This window comes from Hippopotamus amphibius, chromosome 6 (assembly GCF_030028045.1).
Source record: "Hippopotamus amphibius kiboko isolate mHipAmp2 chromosome 6, mHipAmp2.hap2, whole genome shotgun sequence".
Taxonomy (NCBI): domain Eukaryota; kingdom Metazoa; phylum Chordata; class Mammalia; order Artiodactyla; family Hippopotamidae; genus Hippopotamus; species Hippopotamus amphibius.
In genome coordinates, this window is record NC_080191.1 from 27,515,161 (window position 1) to 27,533,157 (window position 17,997).

The 17,997-nt window shown below is 37.0% G+C and overlaps 1 protein-coding gene across 2 annotated transcripts in view; it reads right to left on the bottom strand.

Annotated features, from left to right (window-relative positions):
* MCM9 (minichromosome maintenance 9 homologous recombination repair factor) overlaps positions 1-17,997 on the bottom strand; it is a 76,570-nt gene that overhangs the window by 19,396 nt on the left and 39,177 nt on the right. For both annotated transcript variants that reach the window (XM_057738435.1, XM_057738434.1), the window contains one exon: positions 10,135-10,309. In XM_057738435.1, coding sequence (XP_057594418.1) covers positions 10,135-10,309 — 175 coding nt within the window. The remainder of the gene's footprint in view (positions 1-10,134; positions 10,310-17,997) is intronic.

The window sequence follows — 17,997 nt, forward strand, 5'->3', positions numbered from 1 at the left end:
GTACTGTCTGTTAAAACCCTGCCATCCTTTTTGTCCAACTCTTTGAAATCCACTAAGCTCAAGACTTTTCTCATAAAGAGCTACCTCCTACTTAGATTGATTCACTGGGCTACTCTGTCTGTGTAAACAAAATAGTGTTTCCCAGCACCAACCAACATACTAGTACTTACAATTGACCTGTGACTTGTTCTTTGGTATATTTGTCCTCATTAGAGTTCTGGACAGGCCAACCACTGGGATGCCCACCAAGCACATAACTCCACAATCCCTTCTACGTAAACTGCCATACACAGGGGACTGGCTGGGCCAGATATTGGAAACTGACCCAAGAGCAGTCAACCCATAAACTTGCCAGAGGCCTCTGAGCTGGTCTTGCATAAATCTTCTAATAGAGATGGTAATATCTAACTGGGCCTCTCTTGAGGGCATTTGAAATGGACACAAGAGGGAGAGCTGAACTACTTAAGACAGGTGAACAAAAGACACACAAACACAAATAAATCAAAGACACAAAGTATCTGAGTCACAACAATGGGAGAGCAGGGCTGAAAATGAATATACTTCTGATGCTGAGGCGGCAATGAGATAATATAGCTGCTATTTTTATATCCACTTTGAACAAACTCCCATCCCCCAAATTATGTTCCAGTCACACCAAAATGCAGCTTTTGCTCTCCTGCATACTCTAGCTGGCCTGGCTTAAGGTCTATTTCAGGTAACCTGGGCTAGTCTCATTACAACTTTGAAAAACCTTTACAGTTATCATCCACCCTGTAGCGGTCACTGTTTCATCCTGGAGCAGAATTGTGTTTTGGCTGACAGCTCAAGGTTCCTAGACAAATGCAGGAACCTGAGGAGGAGGAGAAGGAGGGGGAGGAGGGGAAGGATAATGGCCCATATTCACTTATAACAATTTCAAAGTTCAAAAAGCTCTAAAAAAATAAGCAAGGTTTTCATAGTTATTCTGGCAGCAAACTCTGACCTAAATTGATGTGTCTTTATCCCATTTAGTGTGAAGTTTTATAAGTTTCACTGAAAAACAATTAAAGCATTTGAATACAGGGTGCTGTCTCAGACACTGCTAGTGGGTTTCATAATATATGACACATGCATTGTAGTACTTTCTTAAAATTGAAACAAAAAATCTGAATTCCAACATGCATTTGGCCCCGAGAATTTCTGAAAGGAATTACAGACATATAACAGTAACATTTAAATAGTATTTACTACGTGCTGGGTTCTATCCTAAGCACTTTACCTGGATTAACTCATTTAATTTTCACGACAGCAATATGAAACAGACAGAATAATTCTCACCATCATACCAGGAGGAAGCCAAGGCACAGAAGAGTCCGGTAACATGCCTGGCTAGTAGGTAGTGGACCTGGAACTTCAACCCAGGCAGACTAGCTCAGGGACTCTTGCTTTTAATTATTATGATAATTTTTTCAACACCCAATACATTCTTGTGGTCATTTTTAAAAGGTAGAGCTCTTGATGCAGTTTCCTGAACTTGTTCCATGTCTAGCACAGATCATGTTCCATATTTCATGATATAATGTGGAACTATATTTTATGTATGTACATATTCTGCTATACACCAGCCAGTAGCTGAATTTGCTCATCACGGCTGAGTTTGTGGACCAGCCCATAATTTGCAGCATCTCACAGGTGGCACCTTAAAGGTTATCCATTTACTCATTAGATGCTTGAATTCCTTATATAATTTTTTTCTAGTCTAAACTTCAAGATCTCTAAACTCTATAGACAGCCTCCTTATCTCTAGGCAGCTCTAACTACTAAGAAGTCTTCCTTGTACCGATTCTAAATATGCTTCCCTGAACCTTCAAGCCATTGATTCTAAAGAATACAGAACAAGTCTAATTTCATATCTATATTTGAGCCCTTCAAAATGACTGCGGATAACAATCTCTCTAATTACTTTTTCTAGAAATGGTTCAAGGAAAACACAGGCAATGTTTTAAAAATATACAGCAAAAGTTGGTGTTCTTTTAAACAAGAAAGAATAGCTTAAAATACAAAATATTGATTTCCAGGCTTCCATAGGATAATGGCAGCTGCTTACATCCAAATCTCTCAACATATCCTCCAGAGGCCTTATGGATAAACAAGAAGAGCAAATAAACCCATAAAACAAAACTGAAAGCTAGCTGAGAGAGAGAGAATACTACAAACTTTAATTTCCATGTAAACAGAGATTAGAAACTAGCAAAGCCAATCTAGAGCCCGTACTGGAGTAGGAAGATCAGTGCTGACAGAGTGAAAAGGAGGAGAGGGCGATGGTTTCCTTATGATGCAGCACCACCCTTACAAGGAGGCATCCCACACGGAGAAGGGAAATATTGAGAACAGTCTTGAGACCTCATCAAAGCAATGACTACTGTGGAATAGAAAGAGGAACCCGAAAGTTCCTGGGACCAGAGGTGCTTGGGAAGCATGCTGAAGTGGATGGAGGTGACCTGCAAGGGGCAGGAGTCCCTTGGAGTCTTGGTGATCAGAGGAAGGAGACAAGCAGTAAATTAAAAGTCCTACAACATAAATGAGAAACACAAAATCAGAAGACACATCAACTGCCCCCCTTAAACCTTAGAAAAAAACTCTATTAAGTAAAATGCACTGAGCTGAGATTACTGTGAACTAAAAACTAGTACACCGTCCAAACCTCTGACCACCGCCTTCACAGAATAACTACTACTGATCAGGAAACGATAAGACATTTCAAAATGAATGGAAGTAACAGGTTGTATTCGTATAAAATTGCCGCGAGAATCAAAACACCTTAGTTGATAAAACCCCCATTCCACCTCACCCTAAAAGGCCCACAAAGCAGAAGAAATCTGTAGTTAATACCCTCACTTAAATTAAATATTCTTAAACATTTGTCCATACGAAAAACCATTCCAAATCAGAATTTAAAAACTCAGAACAGAAAAATATAAAAAAGAGGAAGATGACTATCCAGAGACAACTCAGGGAAGAAAATGGGGGCAGGGAGGGAGACAAAGTAATTTCAGAAATAAACATTTAAATGTGGAATGCCAGAGAGAGGACAGACGGGAATGAAAATATAATCAAGGGCGCTAAGGGGAGGGATAAAAACACCAAGAGAATAAAAACAAAATACAAAAGAGCTAAAAGCCTAAGAAAAAACCTGGTTGCTATAGAATCTAGGCAAAGAAGACCTAACATACATGTAATTAGAATTTCTGAAAAATAAAAACAAAACAAAGAACAGAACATGTGAAACTATAATTCAAGAAAAATTTCCAGAGAGAAATGAAGTCTTTTACATTTCAAAGAGCTCACTAACATCTAAAACAAAATGATCAAGAATAATCAACTAAGTTATTTGTCCTGACAAAGTATAAATAATATAACATTCTTTTAATAGTAAAGAGAAGGGAGAAAAGGGAAAGTAGAATATGCTCATTGGTTACCACATGGGTAATGAAGTACAGTTATAGGATATTATTTAGAGCTCCCAAGGGAAGATAAAAGGAGCTGCAGGCATCATAAAAGGTATTTATAGGTAAGCCCTAAAAGAGGTGTCATCAAACTACAGCCAGCAGGTCAAATCCAGCTTACTACCTATTTTTGTAAGTAAAGTTTCACTGGAAAACAGCTATATCCTTTTATTTACATACTATCTATGGCTTCTTTATTCTGTCTACATCATAGACATATTGATGCAGTCATATTGTCTACATCTGCAGAGGTGAATAGTTGCAACAGAGACTATATAGCCCACAAAAGCCTAAAATATCTGTACCTTTATACAAAACATTTGCCAACCCCTAATGTACAACAAAAATGCAAATCTTCCTAAATGCCAAACAGAAAAAGAAACATAGTAAGTTTTTTAAAAAAATGAAACACTTGACACCAAGCATATTGGTAATACCAATAAATGTAAATGTGCTTAACTCACATATTAAAAAGATTTTCAGGTTACTTGTAAAACAAAGCAAAATAAAATAAAATAAAACCAACTTTATGCTGTATACAAGAGAACTAATTGCAATCAAAAGGCTAAACATAAAGGAAGAAGCAAATATATATTAGGCAAATGCAAATCATATGAAGTCAGGAGTTGTGACCTTGATACCAGTCAAGGTAAAATTCAGGCCACACAGCATTAACACAAAGTGCAAATGCTAGAGCCACAGCAATGACCTTTCTTTTTTTTCCCCCTCAAAGCTTAGTTTTGTTGTTGTTGTTGTTTTGGGTATTTTATTTTTTATTTTACTGTGTTTTGTTTTCTTTTATTTATTTACTTATGTTTGGCTGCACCATGCGGCATGCGGGATCTTAGTACCCTGACCAGGGATCGAACCAGTACTCCCTACCATGGAAGCGCTGAGTCTTAACCACTGAACAACCAAGGAAGTCCCAAGCAATGACCTTGATAAAGCAGAATTTTAGGCAAAGTTTCTGATATGAGAAATGCAAAGAGAAAACGACACACGGTAATAATAAGAGTTTAACAAACCACTTTCAGCCTAAGACATATCAAAAAAACAAAAGATAAGTAAAGATTTAGAAGACTTTATAAGGTACAGTTTATGTGTGTGTGTGTGTGTGTGTGTGTATTACATCCTGATTATAAAGAATATAACTTCCCCTAGATGGGCCAGTCATGAAATTGCTCTAATATCAGGCCACAAAGAAAAAAAATCTCATGACGTTTCTTAAAGTAGAAAAAATACAAAGTTCTCTGACCACAATGCAATAAAACCAGAAATTACTAACACCATTAAAAAACAAATAATTTTCAAAAGGTCTTTCTACCTAGAGGTTGAAAAACTCTTTAAAACAAATCTTGGGAGAAAGGGGATGTACAAACCAAAATTTCAGAATTTCTAAAAAATATGAAAAAAATGATAATGCAAACACTGCATATAATAATTACAGGATACCACTAAAGCAGTGCCAAAGAGCATATACATTATGCTATCTTTTGCATAAGAGAGGAGATGCACGTGCCCACGCATGGGCACACACACACACGTGTTTTTGCTTATTTTTGCAAAAACAAACAAACAAACCAGGAAGGATAAATCAGAAACCAATGAAAAAAGTTTATGTAAAGGACAGGAAAAAATAGAATGGAAGGGGTGGAGATATGAGTGTAACTTTTAGGTATAATAGTTTTGACTTCTGAATATGTTTTACAAATTCAGAAAACAAAATTGAATAAAAAAGAATGAAAAAAGCAAATTATAAAAGTGAACACATAGGTTTAAAAACCTGTTTCCTAACTGTATATCAAATTAGTAATATGACCATACAAAGAAAAGAATTCAAATAATTTTTGAACATGCACTCTGGCCATGTATAACCTTAGTGGAATATGTTTTAAACCGAAAAAGAACTGCAAAGAAGGCTTGAATATTACTTAGTTTCTTTGTGGTTGTTGTTATTGGCAATGGTGTTGGTGTAATAATTCTGAAACTATTTTAGAGACTCAACTGAGTTCACAAACACAAGGAGTCCTGTTAACACCTTCATATACAAATGAAGTAAAACCATGTTGGAGAGTCATAAGTATCTTCTCACCCTGGCCTACTCAGAGGATGTTGGCTGGAAAACTCTTTTAAAAAGTACATAAATGGTTATACAACAATGTAAATTGGTTATATTATTTTCAAATTAGTATATTATTTTTTATTGTGGTAAAAAATGCGTATCAGGGGCTTCCTAGGTGGCACAGTGGTTAAGAATCTGCCTGCCAATGCACGGGACACAGGTTCAATTCCTGTTTCAGGAAGCTCCCACATGCTGCAGAGCAACTAAGCCAGTGCACCACAATTATCGAGCCTGTGTTCTAGAGCCTGTGAGCCACAACTATTGAACCTGTGTGCTGCAACTACTGAAGCTCACCCGCCTAGAGCGTAAGCCACGGCAATGAGGAGCCCGCGCACCACAACTAACAGTAGCCTCCGCTCACCGCAACTAGAGAAAGCCCGTGCGCAGCAATGAAGACCCAACACAGCCAATAAATAAATAAATGTAGGACTTCCTAGGTGGCGCAGTGGTAAAGAATCTGCCTGCCAATGCAGGGGACACGGGTTCGAGCCCTGCCGAGGGAAGATTCCACATGCCACAGAGCAACTAAGCCCATGCGCCACAACTACTGAGCCTGTGCTCTACAGCCTGTGAGACACAACTACTGAGCCCATGTGCCGCAACTACTGAAGCTAACATGCCTAGGGCCCGTGCTCCACAACAAGAGAAGCCACTACAGTGAGGAGCCTGCGCACCACAACGAAGAGTAGCCCCCGCTCGCAACAACTAGAGAGAGCCCATGTGCAGCAACCAAGACCCAACACAGCCAATAAATAAATTAAATAAGTAAATAAAAATAAATATATAAAAATAAATAAATTTATTTTTTAAAAATGCATATCATAAAATTCACCATCTTAACCATTTCTAAGTGTACATTCAATAGCATTAAATATGTTCACACTGTTGTGAGACCAGTCTCCAGAACTTTATCTTGCAAAAGTGAAACTGAACTACAAAACTATTTTCCACAGTGGCTGCATCATTTTATATTTTATATTTCCAATAATCCACAAGGGGACCAATTGCTCCCCACCCTCACTGACACTTGTTCTTTTCAGGTTTTTGTTTGTTTTTATGGTAGCCATCTTAACACTTGTGCTGTGACATCTCATTGTGTTTGATTTGCATTTTCCTAATGATTAGTGACGCTGAGCATCTTTTCATGTGTTTACTGGCCATTTGTATGTCATCTTTGGAAAAATGTGTATTCAAGTTCTTTGTCCAGTTTTTAACTTGATTATTTTGTGTTGCTGAGTTGTAGGAGTTCTTTATATATTCTGGTTATTAACTCCTTTACAGATACACGATTTACAAATATTTTCTTTGATTCCACGTTATTTTTTCACTCTATTGCATACTTTGGTGCTCAGAAGTTTTAAATTTTGATGTAGCCCAAATCAATCAATCAATCAATCAATCAATCATCTTGCTAACTGTATTCTCTTTGTCTCATGTATTCTTTGTTTCCCCTTTTCTTCTTTTGGATTATTTCTTCTTTGATTTCTTTTGGATTATTTATGATATCATTTTATCTCCACAACTCATTTATTAGTTTTGTCTCTTATTTTCTAGTGGTTGTTCTACGTTTACATCTTTAATTGATTAGTCTACCTTCAAATAATACCATGCCACTTCATGTATAGTGTAAGGCCATCACTGTTGGCCTGGGTATTGGCACTGCTGTTGTGATTTTTACCCTCAGCGCACCACAGACTTCAAATTCTTTCTGTGTTGAGCTGTCATTAGCCTGTGCTTACTGTGGGGATTATGGTGCAGAGCTGGAAGATTACTCTCAGAGTTTCCGCTCTACCTTCAGCTCTCAGCAGCCACTGCACACCTGCACCAGCGGGGTCTCATTCCTCATGCCACCGCCATCCCCAGCAGCAGACTGCTATTGCTTGTTACTGGTGTAGGGCTTATTTGGGGGCCAGGATGGTTCTTGGTCTCCTGGTCTTAGGCAGATGCTGTGTACCTGCTCTTGGAGGGGACAGACCAGAGAGTTGTAAGGCTTCCTGTCCCTCCCACCTGAGACATGAACCCAGCCATGCATCTGTGGTGGTTCTCAGGTAGGAGGGGTCTTTCTCTCCCTTTCCCAGTGGTTCAGACCTCTGCTTTATATTGGGTCAGCATCCTGGACCTGAGAGATTTTCCTGCCCTTCCCTTAGGAGAAGATGGCTTTTGTTTCTACTTCCTGCCAAAAGCAGCACCTTTTTGCCTGGCTCCTTCAGAGGGGAAGGAAGGAATATTCTCTAACCTCCTCCTGAGACAGAAGGGTTTTTTTCACTTCTAGCCTTCCTCTTGAGGCCCCGGAGATGAGAGGATTTGTTGCCCTGGCCGCAGTGAGTTAAAGATTTTGCTTCATTTGAGAAACGTGTCTGGGGAAGCAGCAGGGCTTTGTGCCTAGTCCCCAGCAGCAATACCCCTCAGGTCTGCGTGACTGATGAGGGCAGAAGAGGGTCTCTCTAGTCTGCTGCCCTGCTCAGTTTTTCTTGTGAGCATCTGTGAAGACCCGTGGAGAAGGGCTTACAAGTGAAAACTCCCCTTGCGTTTGGGGCTCCCAGTTATTCTAAACTGATATGCTATCCCACACTTGCACTTTGGGGAATGTAAAAATTTTTAGTTCTTTCTTATTTGCTTCTATGACAGCCACTAGTTCCTCTCATGCTCTGTTGAAGGTGAACGGTCTATGTGTCTCATCTCTCCTAGGAGGGGCTTGTCACACTTTGGAATTGAGTTCCCTTGATTTCCTTGTAAACTCAGCTCTCTCATATGGTCGGAAAGTTACAACTTTTGTGGGCTATCTGTATTTTTTTCATTTAGGATAAGGGTGACATGCCCTTACAGCTTTCTATATCCTAACTGGAAGAGGAACTTAGGCTTATGTTTTTTATGCTTTGCTTTTTTATTTCATTTAAAAAATAATTTTTATTTTATTTTATAAAAATATTGCTCTGTGAAGGACTGAAAAAAAAAAAAAACAGTAAAACTGGTCCTTCACCACAAATAGTGTGAAAAGCACAGTTCCAGTGCATAACGTACTCATGGCTATGACAAGACTGTCCAACCTGTGGGTGCACTGTTTAGTCAGCTACAGGAATATTTCTTTTGGAACTTAGGACGTACTTATAGATATAGCACAAAAGGTTCATACTAATTCACACTTAGCAGAGGGTAAGGCAGTAGGAATGGTTAATCAAATACATTCACTTATGAACATTTATTCTGTAGCCTATCATATAGCACAGCTAATTTTCTCCCTTTCTAAAACAGATTCACAGCATTTGTCCCAAGTTTCCCTGATGTATGGGTTAATTATTTAGGAATCTTTCAAAATGTCCCAGATTGCCTCTTGAAAAGGTATATCAAAATAAACCATAGATTCCACCAACCAGCAAAGGTGCTAATTAAATGGAGACATAATGAGAAGAGAAAGTAGCCTTGAAGACACTTAGTAAACTATATCTCTAATTTCCCGATAAAGGATTCAGAAGCAGTATAATTATTTTAAAGTATGTTCTCTTATAACACTTTTATTAATGACTTATCCCTTTGCCGCTCTTCAATCTTTCCCAACAAAATAGTGTATACCTCAAGGATGGTGGTGTAACCATCTTCGTACTTCTCAGTGCCTAGCCCAGTGCATGGCATATGGCAGGCTCTGAATGATTCTATACTCAGTGAAATGAATAGATTTGATAATGGTTCTGCCTAGCTTTTTCTTGTATCATTTTCCTTCTCTTACTGCCCTCTTCCCTTTCCTCTGCTGTGAGTGTATGTATGGATCTCACAGAATCCCTATCCACTAGTGTCTGCCTGGCTCCCAAGTACCAACTACTGTTTGAAGACTCTGCTGGCAGCCCTATTTGTCTGATCAGCCGGCCTCATATCTATAATAGGAGCCTTAGGGCTGAGAGAGTTCTGGCTCTGTTCTTTGGTTGGAAGAGCCGGCAACCTGCTTAATGGTAACCAGATAAGTTTCCCATAACCACTTCAGGGCCTGGGTGAATGGATTTGTATCTGAACCTACCTAATTTTTCTCCTCACTGGTCATATGGAGCCAGAGACTCACATACCTCAACCTCTGAGCCCCCTTGAGTCACAGCAAGTACTTCATCTTATGCTAATATATATTATTTAGGTTTCTATATGCAGTGATAAACCTTCCATTAGGATATCTAAGGAGAATGCTATCAAAAGCAGAAATTACATTTTTTTCTTTTCAAATCTCAAAAATTCCTAGCAGTACTATGCCCACAGTAGACACACAATTATTGAATGAGAGGATGAATTGAATGCTGCATTGAAAGCTCTTCATAAGTTTTCTCTAAGAATTAAATCAACTTACACTTCATTCTTCCCTTATTTCTCCTCACAACTCATTTTTACTTCTTCATACATCTCCATGGGAAAACTGTGTTGAAGGGTGATAACTGATAGTCTCTTAGAGGACCAAACATTGCAGTTCAATATGGTTCACATTTTCCCATAATCATATATTAACTAATCTCACTATTCCCATACATTTTAAAGAAAAGAAACTCTTACCCAGCCTTAGCAACACTTATGGTCTGCTGCTCCATTGCTTCATGGATGCTGGTTCTGTCATGCTCTTTGAGGCTATTAAACTCATCGATACAGCAAAGGCCTGCGTCTGCAAGCACTAAGGCCCCAGCCTCCAAATTCCATTCTCCTGAGTCTTTTACAGCAGTCACTGTCAGACCTAAGGACACAAGCAAGCTATGTTAGCTTTTATTTTTGAAACCGTCTCTTATAACTTTGAAGCTAAATAAATTCCTGTATTTTAAAGGGAAGGTTATAGAGTCAAGCTTTTTATCTCTACCAAAAACGGATGGCATCAGGACAGCTGCTTCAGGTATCCATTCACTGGAAGGTCTTGGGAGATTCCATTCTGAAAATCTAATATGTTATTGAGTATTGTGTGGCAGACAGAGTCCCCAAATTTTCTGTCTCTCCTTGGTAGGTACCCTCACTGAGCAGTCTAAACTTCAGAAGGAGCAAACAGATCTCCAGAGATCTTACGATAATAAGTTCTGAACTATATGCTATTTACAGAGATGAGTCCAAAGACAGCGAACGGTAGATACTACAGACCAATGATGAAAATGAAACATTTGCTGCCAGTCACAGCGTGAAGGAGAGGATTCTCTTCATAAGTATTGTCTGATTTTGAGTCATCCTTTATACCAATCGATAAAGCAGAGCTGGTCACAAGCAAAGGCTTTGAAGTTACCTAGACTTGGATTTGAATCTTGGATCTGTCATTCTAGCTGTCATATTGTAGGCAAGTTTCCAAATACATGCATACTTTATTTTACTGAGCTATGCTTCAATGCACTTCACAGATACTATGCGAATTTACAAACTGAAGGTGTGTGGTGACCCTGGGTTGAGCAAGTCTACTGGTGACATTTTTCCAACAGCATTTGCTTACTTCGTGTCCCTGTGTCACATTTTGGTAATTCTCTCAATACTTCAAACTTTTTCATGATTATTATATTTCTTATGGTGATCTGTGATCAGTGATCTGTTACTACTGTAACTGCAGATGTAGTGGTAATAGTAAGAGAACTAGAGTTAAAAGTGGAACCTCAGGATGTGACTGAATTGCTACAATCTCATGATAAGACTTTATGAGGAGCTGCTTCTTATGAATGGGCGAAGAAAGTGGTTTCTTGAGATGGAACCTACTCCTGCTGAAGATGCTATGAAGATTGTTGACATGTCAACAAAGGATTTAGAATTTAGTTGATAAAGCAGCAGGATTTGAGAGCACAGACTCCAATTTTGAAAGAAGTTCTACTGTGGGCAAAATGCTCTCAAATATCATTGCACTGGTGAAAGGAAGAGACGACTGATGCAGCAAACTTCATTACTGTCTTATTTTAAGAAATTGCCACAGCTACCCCAACCTTCAGCAACTACCACCCTCATCAGTCAGCAGCCATCAACATCAAGGCAAGACCCTCCAACTGCAAAAAGATTATGACTTACTGAAAGCTCAGATGATGGTTTGCATTTTTCAGCAATAAAGTATTTTTTAATTAAGGTATGTACTTTTTAAAGATATAATGCGATTGCACACCTAATAGACTACAGCATAGTGTAAACATAACTTTTATATGCATTGGGAAACCAAAAAATTCACGTGACTTGCTTTATTGCAGTGGTCTGGAACTGAACCTACAGTATCTCTGAGGTATGCCTGTATACCCAGATCTCAGTTTATTTATCTATAAAAAAAATGATAACAATAGAAAATACTTAATAGATTCATGGATATTCAAATAGAATATAAAGCTCTTTAAAAGGTATATGGTACACAATGAATAATTATAATAACTACCGTTGATAAAAATTGATAAACCTCTGGCTAGACAGATCAACGTAAAAAAAGAGGAGACACAAGTTATAAATATCAGGAATGAAAGAGGGGGCTTCACTATAGGCCGTAAGGACACTGAACTAACAATAAGGAAATACGATGAACGACTCTATGTCCGAACTTAGATGAAATGGTCAAATTCTTTTAAATACATAAACTGCCAAAGTTCATCTAAGAAGGAGTAGATAACTTGCAAAATCCTGTACTGACTTTGAAAACTGACTCTATAGTTAAAGATGATGCAACACAGAAACCTACAGGCTGAGATGACTTCGTGGTGAATCCTACCAAACATTTATGGAAGAAATAATACTGATTATACACAAAACTTTCAAAAATAGAGAGAAACAAGGAACACTTCCTAACTCATTTAATGAAGGCAGCATTATCATGACACCAAAAACTGATAAAGGTATACTAAAACTACATACCAGTATCCCTCATTAAAAAACCCTCAAAAAATAAAACCAAATCAAATGGTAAAAGATCATAACTAAGTGAAGTTTACCTTGAGAATGCAAGACTAATTCAACATTCAACTATTAATCACTACAACTCACCATATCGACAAACTAAGGAAGAAAAAGCAAACGACCACCTCAACAGATACAGAAGAAACACTCGATAAAACTCGACAATTATTCATGATTAAAAAGAAAGAAAAAAAAAGCTCTCAGAAAACTAGGGAACAGAGAGAACGTCTCCAACCTGATAAAGGGTATTTACAAAAATCCTACAGCTAACAGATTTAATGATAAAAGGCTGAATGCTTACTTCCATCCCTACCCTCAACCCCAAGATCAGAACATGGCATGGAGATTTGCTCTCATCACTCTTATTCAAAATCATACTGGAGGTTCTAGCCAGTGAAATTAAACACGGAAAAGAAATAAACAATGTACAGATTGAAAAGGAAAAATTAAAATTGTTTATATTTGCAGAAAATACGATTATGTAGAAAATTTCAGATAACCTACCAAAAAAGTACTAAAACCACTAAGTGTAGCATTGTTGCAGGGTGCAAGTCAATAAACAAAAATCAACTATGTTTCTATATATTAGGAAAAAACAATTAGAAATTGCAGTTTAAAAATAACATTTATAATATTACCCCAAAATATGAATATTTGGTTATAAATCTTAAAAAAGATGTGCAAGATCTGTGTGCAAAAACTACAAAACACTGATAAAGGAAATCAAAGATGATGTAATCAAATCAAGAGATAGTCTATGTTCATGGAATGAACTGAAAACTCAAAACTTTAAAGGTGTTTCCCCAAACTGCTCTATGGATTCAATGCAAGTCCAAACAAAATCCTAGTGGGATTTTCCTTATTATAGAAATTGACAAGGTGATTCTAAAGTTTATATGGAGAAGCAAAGAAAACAGAAGAATCAAACCAAAAAACAAAGTAGGTCTCACATGATCCAATTTCCAGATTTACTACAAAGCTGAAGTAATCAATTTTTTGTAGTATTGGAGAAAAGATACAAACAGAAGGAACAATGGACTAGAATACAGTCCAAAAATAGGCCCAAAAATATAAGGTCAAATAATTTTTTTAAATAAATTTATTTATTTATTTATTATTTCTTTACTGGCTGCCTTGGGTCTTCATTGTTGCACACTAGCTTTCTCTAGTTGCGGTGAGTGGGGGCTACTCTTTGTTGTGGTGCACGGGCTTCTGATTGCTGTGGCTTCTCTTGCTGCAGAGCACGGGCCCTAGGCGTGGGGTTATCAGTAGTTGTGGCACATGGGCTCAATTGTCGTGGCTCACAGGCTCTAGAGTACAGGCTCGGTAGTTGTGGCACATGGGCTTAGTTGTTCCACGGCACATGGGATCTTCCTGGCCCAGGGATCGAACCCATGTTCCCTGCATTGGCAGGCAGATTCTTAACCACTGTGCCACCAGGGAAGCCCGACGGTCAAATAATTTTTGATAAAAACACAAAAGCAATTCAATGGAGGAAGGATAATCTGCTTCACAAATGGTGCTGTAAAATTGGATATCCTTATGCAAAAAGAAAAAAACAAATCAATATTTCTCCATATCTCACATTTAAAACAAAAATTAACTCATAATGAATTAAAGACCTAAATGAAAAATGTAAAACTTATAAAACTCATAGAAGAAAACATAGGAAAAAAGCTATGTGAGCTCCTCTGGTTTCTGGTCCAGCACTTAAAGAGCTTAGAAAGTTGCTCATCCATCCTAAATAAGTGAAAACCTACACAAACTGAAAAATCAACAATTTTGTTGTAAGATCCATCAAAAAAATGAGATCACAGGGCAAACTGCTGCCCCCAAAATTGGAAAGAGAGAATTATAACCTACCAGAGCAGAAGCCTCCATGGGCACCAATGCTGGGATAGGAAACCCTGAACAGTACCTGACAAATTGTTGGAGGCTCCGCGTGAGAATTAAAAATTTCTTAGGAACCCAGTCAGGGAGGAGGTGGGTATACACACTTTTGTGAGTTTTACCTCCAGGAGCTCTATCAGGTTCTCACACTGAATATCAACATTTGTATCTGATACTGTAAACAGAGAGATTAAAAGTCTAAGAAAAAAATCAAAAAGAAATTAACTCTAGAGATCAAAATCAGTAGAGCTGAAGAATGCCTTTGATGGGCTCATTTGTAGAGGGGATGTGGCTAAGGAAAGAATCTCTGAGAATAAGGATAGTCAATAGAAATTTCCAAAACTGAAAAGGAAAGAGAAAAACATGGAAAATAACAGACCAGAATATCCAAGAGCTATGGAACAACTACAAAAGGTGTAACATACATGCAGTGTATGTAATGGGAATACAAGAAGAAGAAAGAGAGAAGGAATAGAAGCAATATTTGAAGCAATAATGAGAAATTCCCTAAATTAATGTTAGACACCAAACCATGGAGAAAACTCAGAGACTATAAAGCAGGAAGAACACTAACCGAAACCGTATCTAGGCATATGATTTAAACTTAAGAAAATCAAAGGTAAAGAAAAAAAAACTTTAAAAAAGCCCAGAGGGGGGAAAAAACCACCTTGCCTACAGAAGAGCATAAATGAGATTTATATCCAACTTCTGCTCAGAATATTTCAATACAATCTAAAAAATACATTAAGGCAAGACCAGCACTTGAAAGTGAAGATAATATCAGACTAAGTTCTGCACTGCTTAGATAACATCCAGAGCAGGAGTCAGCAAACTATGTTCGGTGGGCAAAATCTGGCCCAACCACCTGTTTTTGTAAAAATAGTTTTTTGGAACACAGTCATGCTCTCATTTACATATTGTCCATGGCTGTTTTCACACTGCAATGGCAGAGTCAAGTAGTTGTGACAGACACTGAATGGCCCTCAAAAAATCTAAAATATTTGTATCTGGCCCTTTACAGAAAAAGTTGCTGACTCCTGATGTAGAGCATAAATATGTACATTGAGATATCAAATTTTAAAAGAAATACTAATAAGAAAGTAAACAAATAATGAAGGACATGGAAATAATGCCACTTAAAGAACAGTTTATTGCATAGGCTATGACTAGCCTGAAACAAAGATTTAGAGACGAGAAAATAGTAATTATTAAGTATTTAGAGACCTATCCTATGGAAGAACAATTAGACTTATTTGGGGTGGCGTCAAAAGAAATAACTGAGACCTACATGTAGAATTTTACAGGCAACTGCTGGAAACCTTGAGGTATCTAAAAAGGAATGAGCTACCTTGCAAAGTAATAAACTTTTCTTCAAAGTAATAAACTTTTCTTCAAAGTAATCTTTAAGCAAAAGTGGAAAGTCCACTTGTCAGAGATAGTACAGAAAGGTATTCATGCAACGAACAGGTGGCTGGACAACAAGAAATTAGATAACACTGAGATGAAAGAAAATAAAGATACAACCTACTTCCACTAATGGGATGCAGCTAAAACAGTACTTAGAGAATAACTTACAGCTATAAATGTCTTCATTAAAAAAGAGGGAAGATCTCAAATCAATAATCTATGCTGCCACCTTAAGACACTGGGAAAAAAGCAGAGCAAACTAAATCCAAAGCAAGCAGAAGGAGAGAAATAATATGTATTATAACAGAAATTATTGAAACAGAGAATATAAGAACAATAGAGCAATTAATGAATCCAAAAATTGACAAATTTTAGCTAGACTGACCAAGCCAAAAAGAGAGAATAAAATAATCACTAAAATCGGGAATCACAGATGGGACATTATTAATGAGTTTACAGAAATACAAAGAATTACAAAAGGACACAACAACTGTATGTCAACTAATTAGATAATTTAGGTGAAACTGACAAATTTCTAAAAAGACACTACCAAAACTGATTCAAGAAGAAAAAGAAAATCTGAATAGACTGATAATAAATAAGCAGGCATTGAATTCGTAATTTAAAAACTATCCACAAAGAAAAATCTACACAGAGATGGCTTCACTGGTGAATTCTAACAAATATTAGAAGAATCAAATATGAATTCTTCACAAACTCTTCTTTATAAGTAGAAAAGGAGGAAACACTTCCTAACTCGTTCTCTATGAGAGCAATATTACCCATATACCAAAAATCAAAGGCATCACAGGAATACTAAAGACCAAAATCTCTTATGACTACACATTTGAAAATCCTCAACAAAATACTAGCAAACCAAATCCAGCAATATATAAAACGGACTATATAACCATGACCCAGTGAGATTTATCTCAGGAATCCAAGATTGGTGGTATAACATCTGGAAATCAATTAATGTAATATCCTCATATTAATAGAATAAGGGACAAAAAGCATATGATCATCTCAATAGAGGCAGGAAAAACATATGACAAAATTCAACAACCTTTCATGAAAAAACACTCAAACCAGGAACAGAAGAGAACTTCTTCAATCTGATAAATATCTACAAAAATCTCAGAATTAACATCATTCTTGACGTAAGACTGAATGATTTCCTGTTAAGATCAGAAACAAGACAGGGATGTTCACTCTCACTGCTTCTATTCAACACTGTACTGGAGGTTGCAGGAAGGACAATTAGGCAAAAAATGAAATAACAGGCATCCAGAAGTGAAAGGGAGAAGTAAAACTATCCCTGTTTGCAGATGCCATGATCTTACATAAAGCCCTAAGGAATCCACTAAAAATTACAACTAACAAATGGAGTTCATCAAGGTTGAAGGATACAAAATCAATTTTAAAAATCAACTGTATGTCTATATACTTGCAATGAAGAATACGAAAATATAATTAAGGAAGTAATACTATTTAGAAAAGCATCAAAAAGAATATGATACTTAGGAATGAATTTAACAAAAGAAGTATAAAACTTACACTGTGAAAAGTACAGAACTTTGTGGAAAGAAATTAAAGATGACAAATAAATGAAAAAACACCCCACTTTCACTGACTTTTTTTGCTTGTGCTTTTTATCATTTCTCAAAAACACTGCCTAATCAAGGGACAGAAGACTGATCCCTATGTTTTCTTCTAAGAGTTTTATACTTCTAGCACCTTACATTTAAGTCTTTGATCCAGTTTGAATTATTTTTTGTGTATGGTGTGAATATGGATCCAAATTTAAAATTTTGCATGTGGATGTCCAATTTCCCAGCAGTAACTTTTGAAAAGATGATTCTTTCCCTAATGACCTGTCCTGGAATGCTTATCAAAAATGAACTGACCATAAACGTATGGGTTTATTTCTGGACAATCAACTCTGTTCTGTTGGTCTGTATCCTTATGCCATCAATTGGCCATAAATTGGACATCATCAAAATTAAAAGCTTTTGTGATGCAAAAGACACCCCCAAGAAAATCCAAAGATAATCCACACTATGGGAGAAAAATTTTGCAAAACCAGTAAATACAAGTCTCTTATCAGAGACTATATATTCTATATTTATTTAAAATATATAAAGAACTCACAACCTAATCATAAAAAGACAAATAACCCAATTTTTTATTTTGTTTTTTTTTTAAGCTCTTTAGTGGAATATAACTGCTTTACAC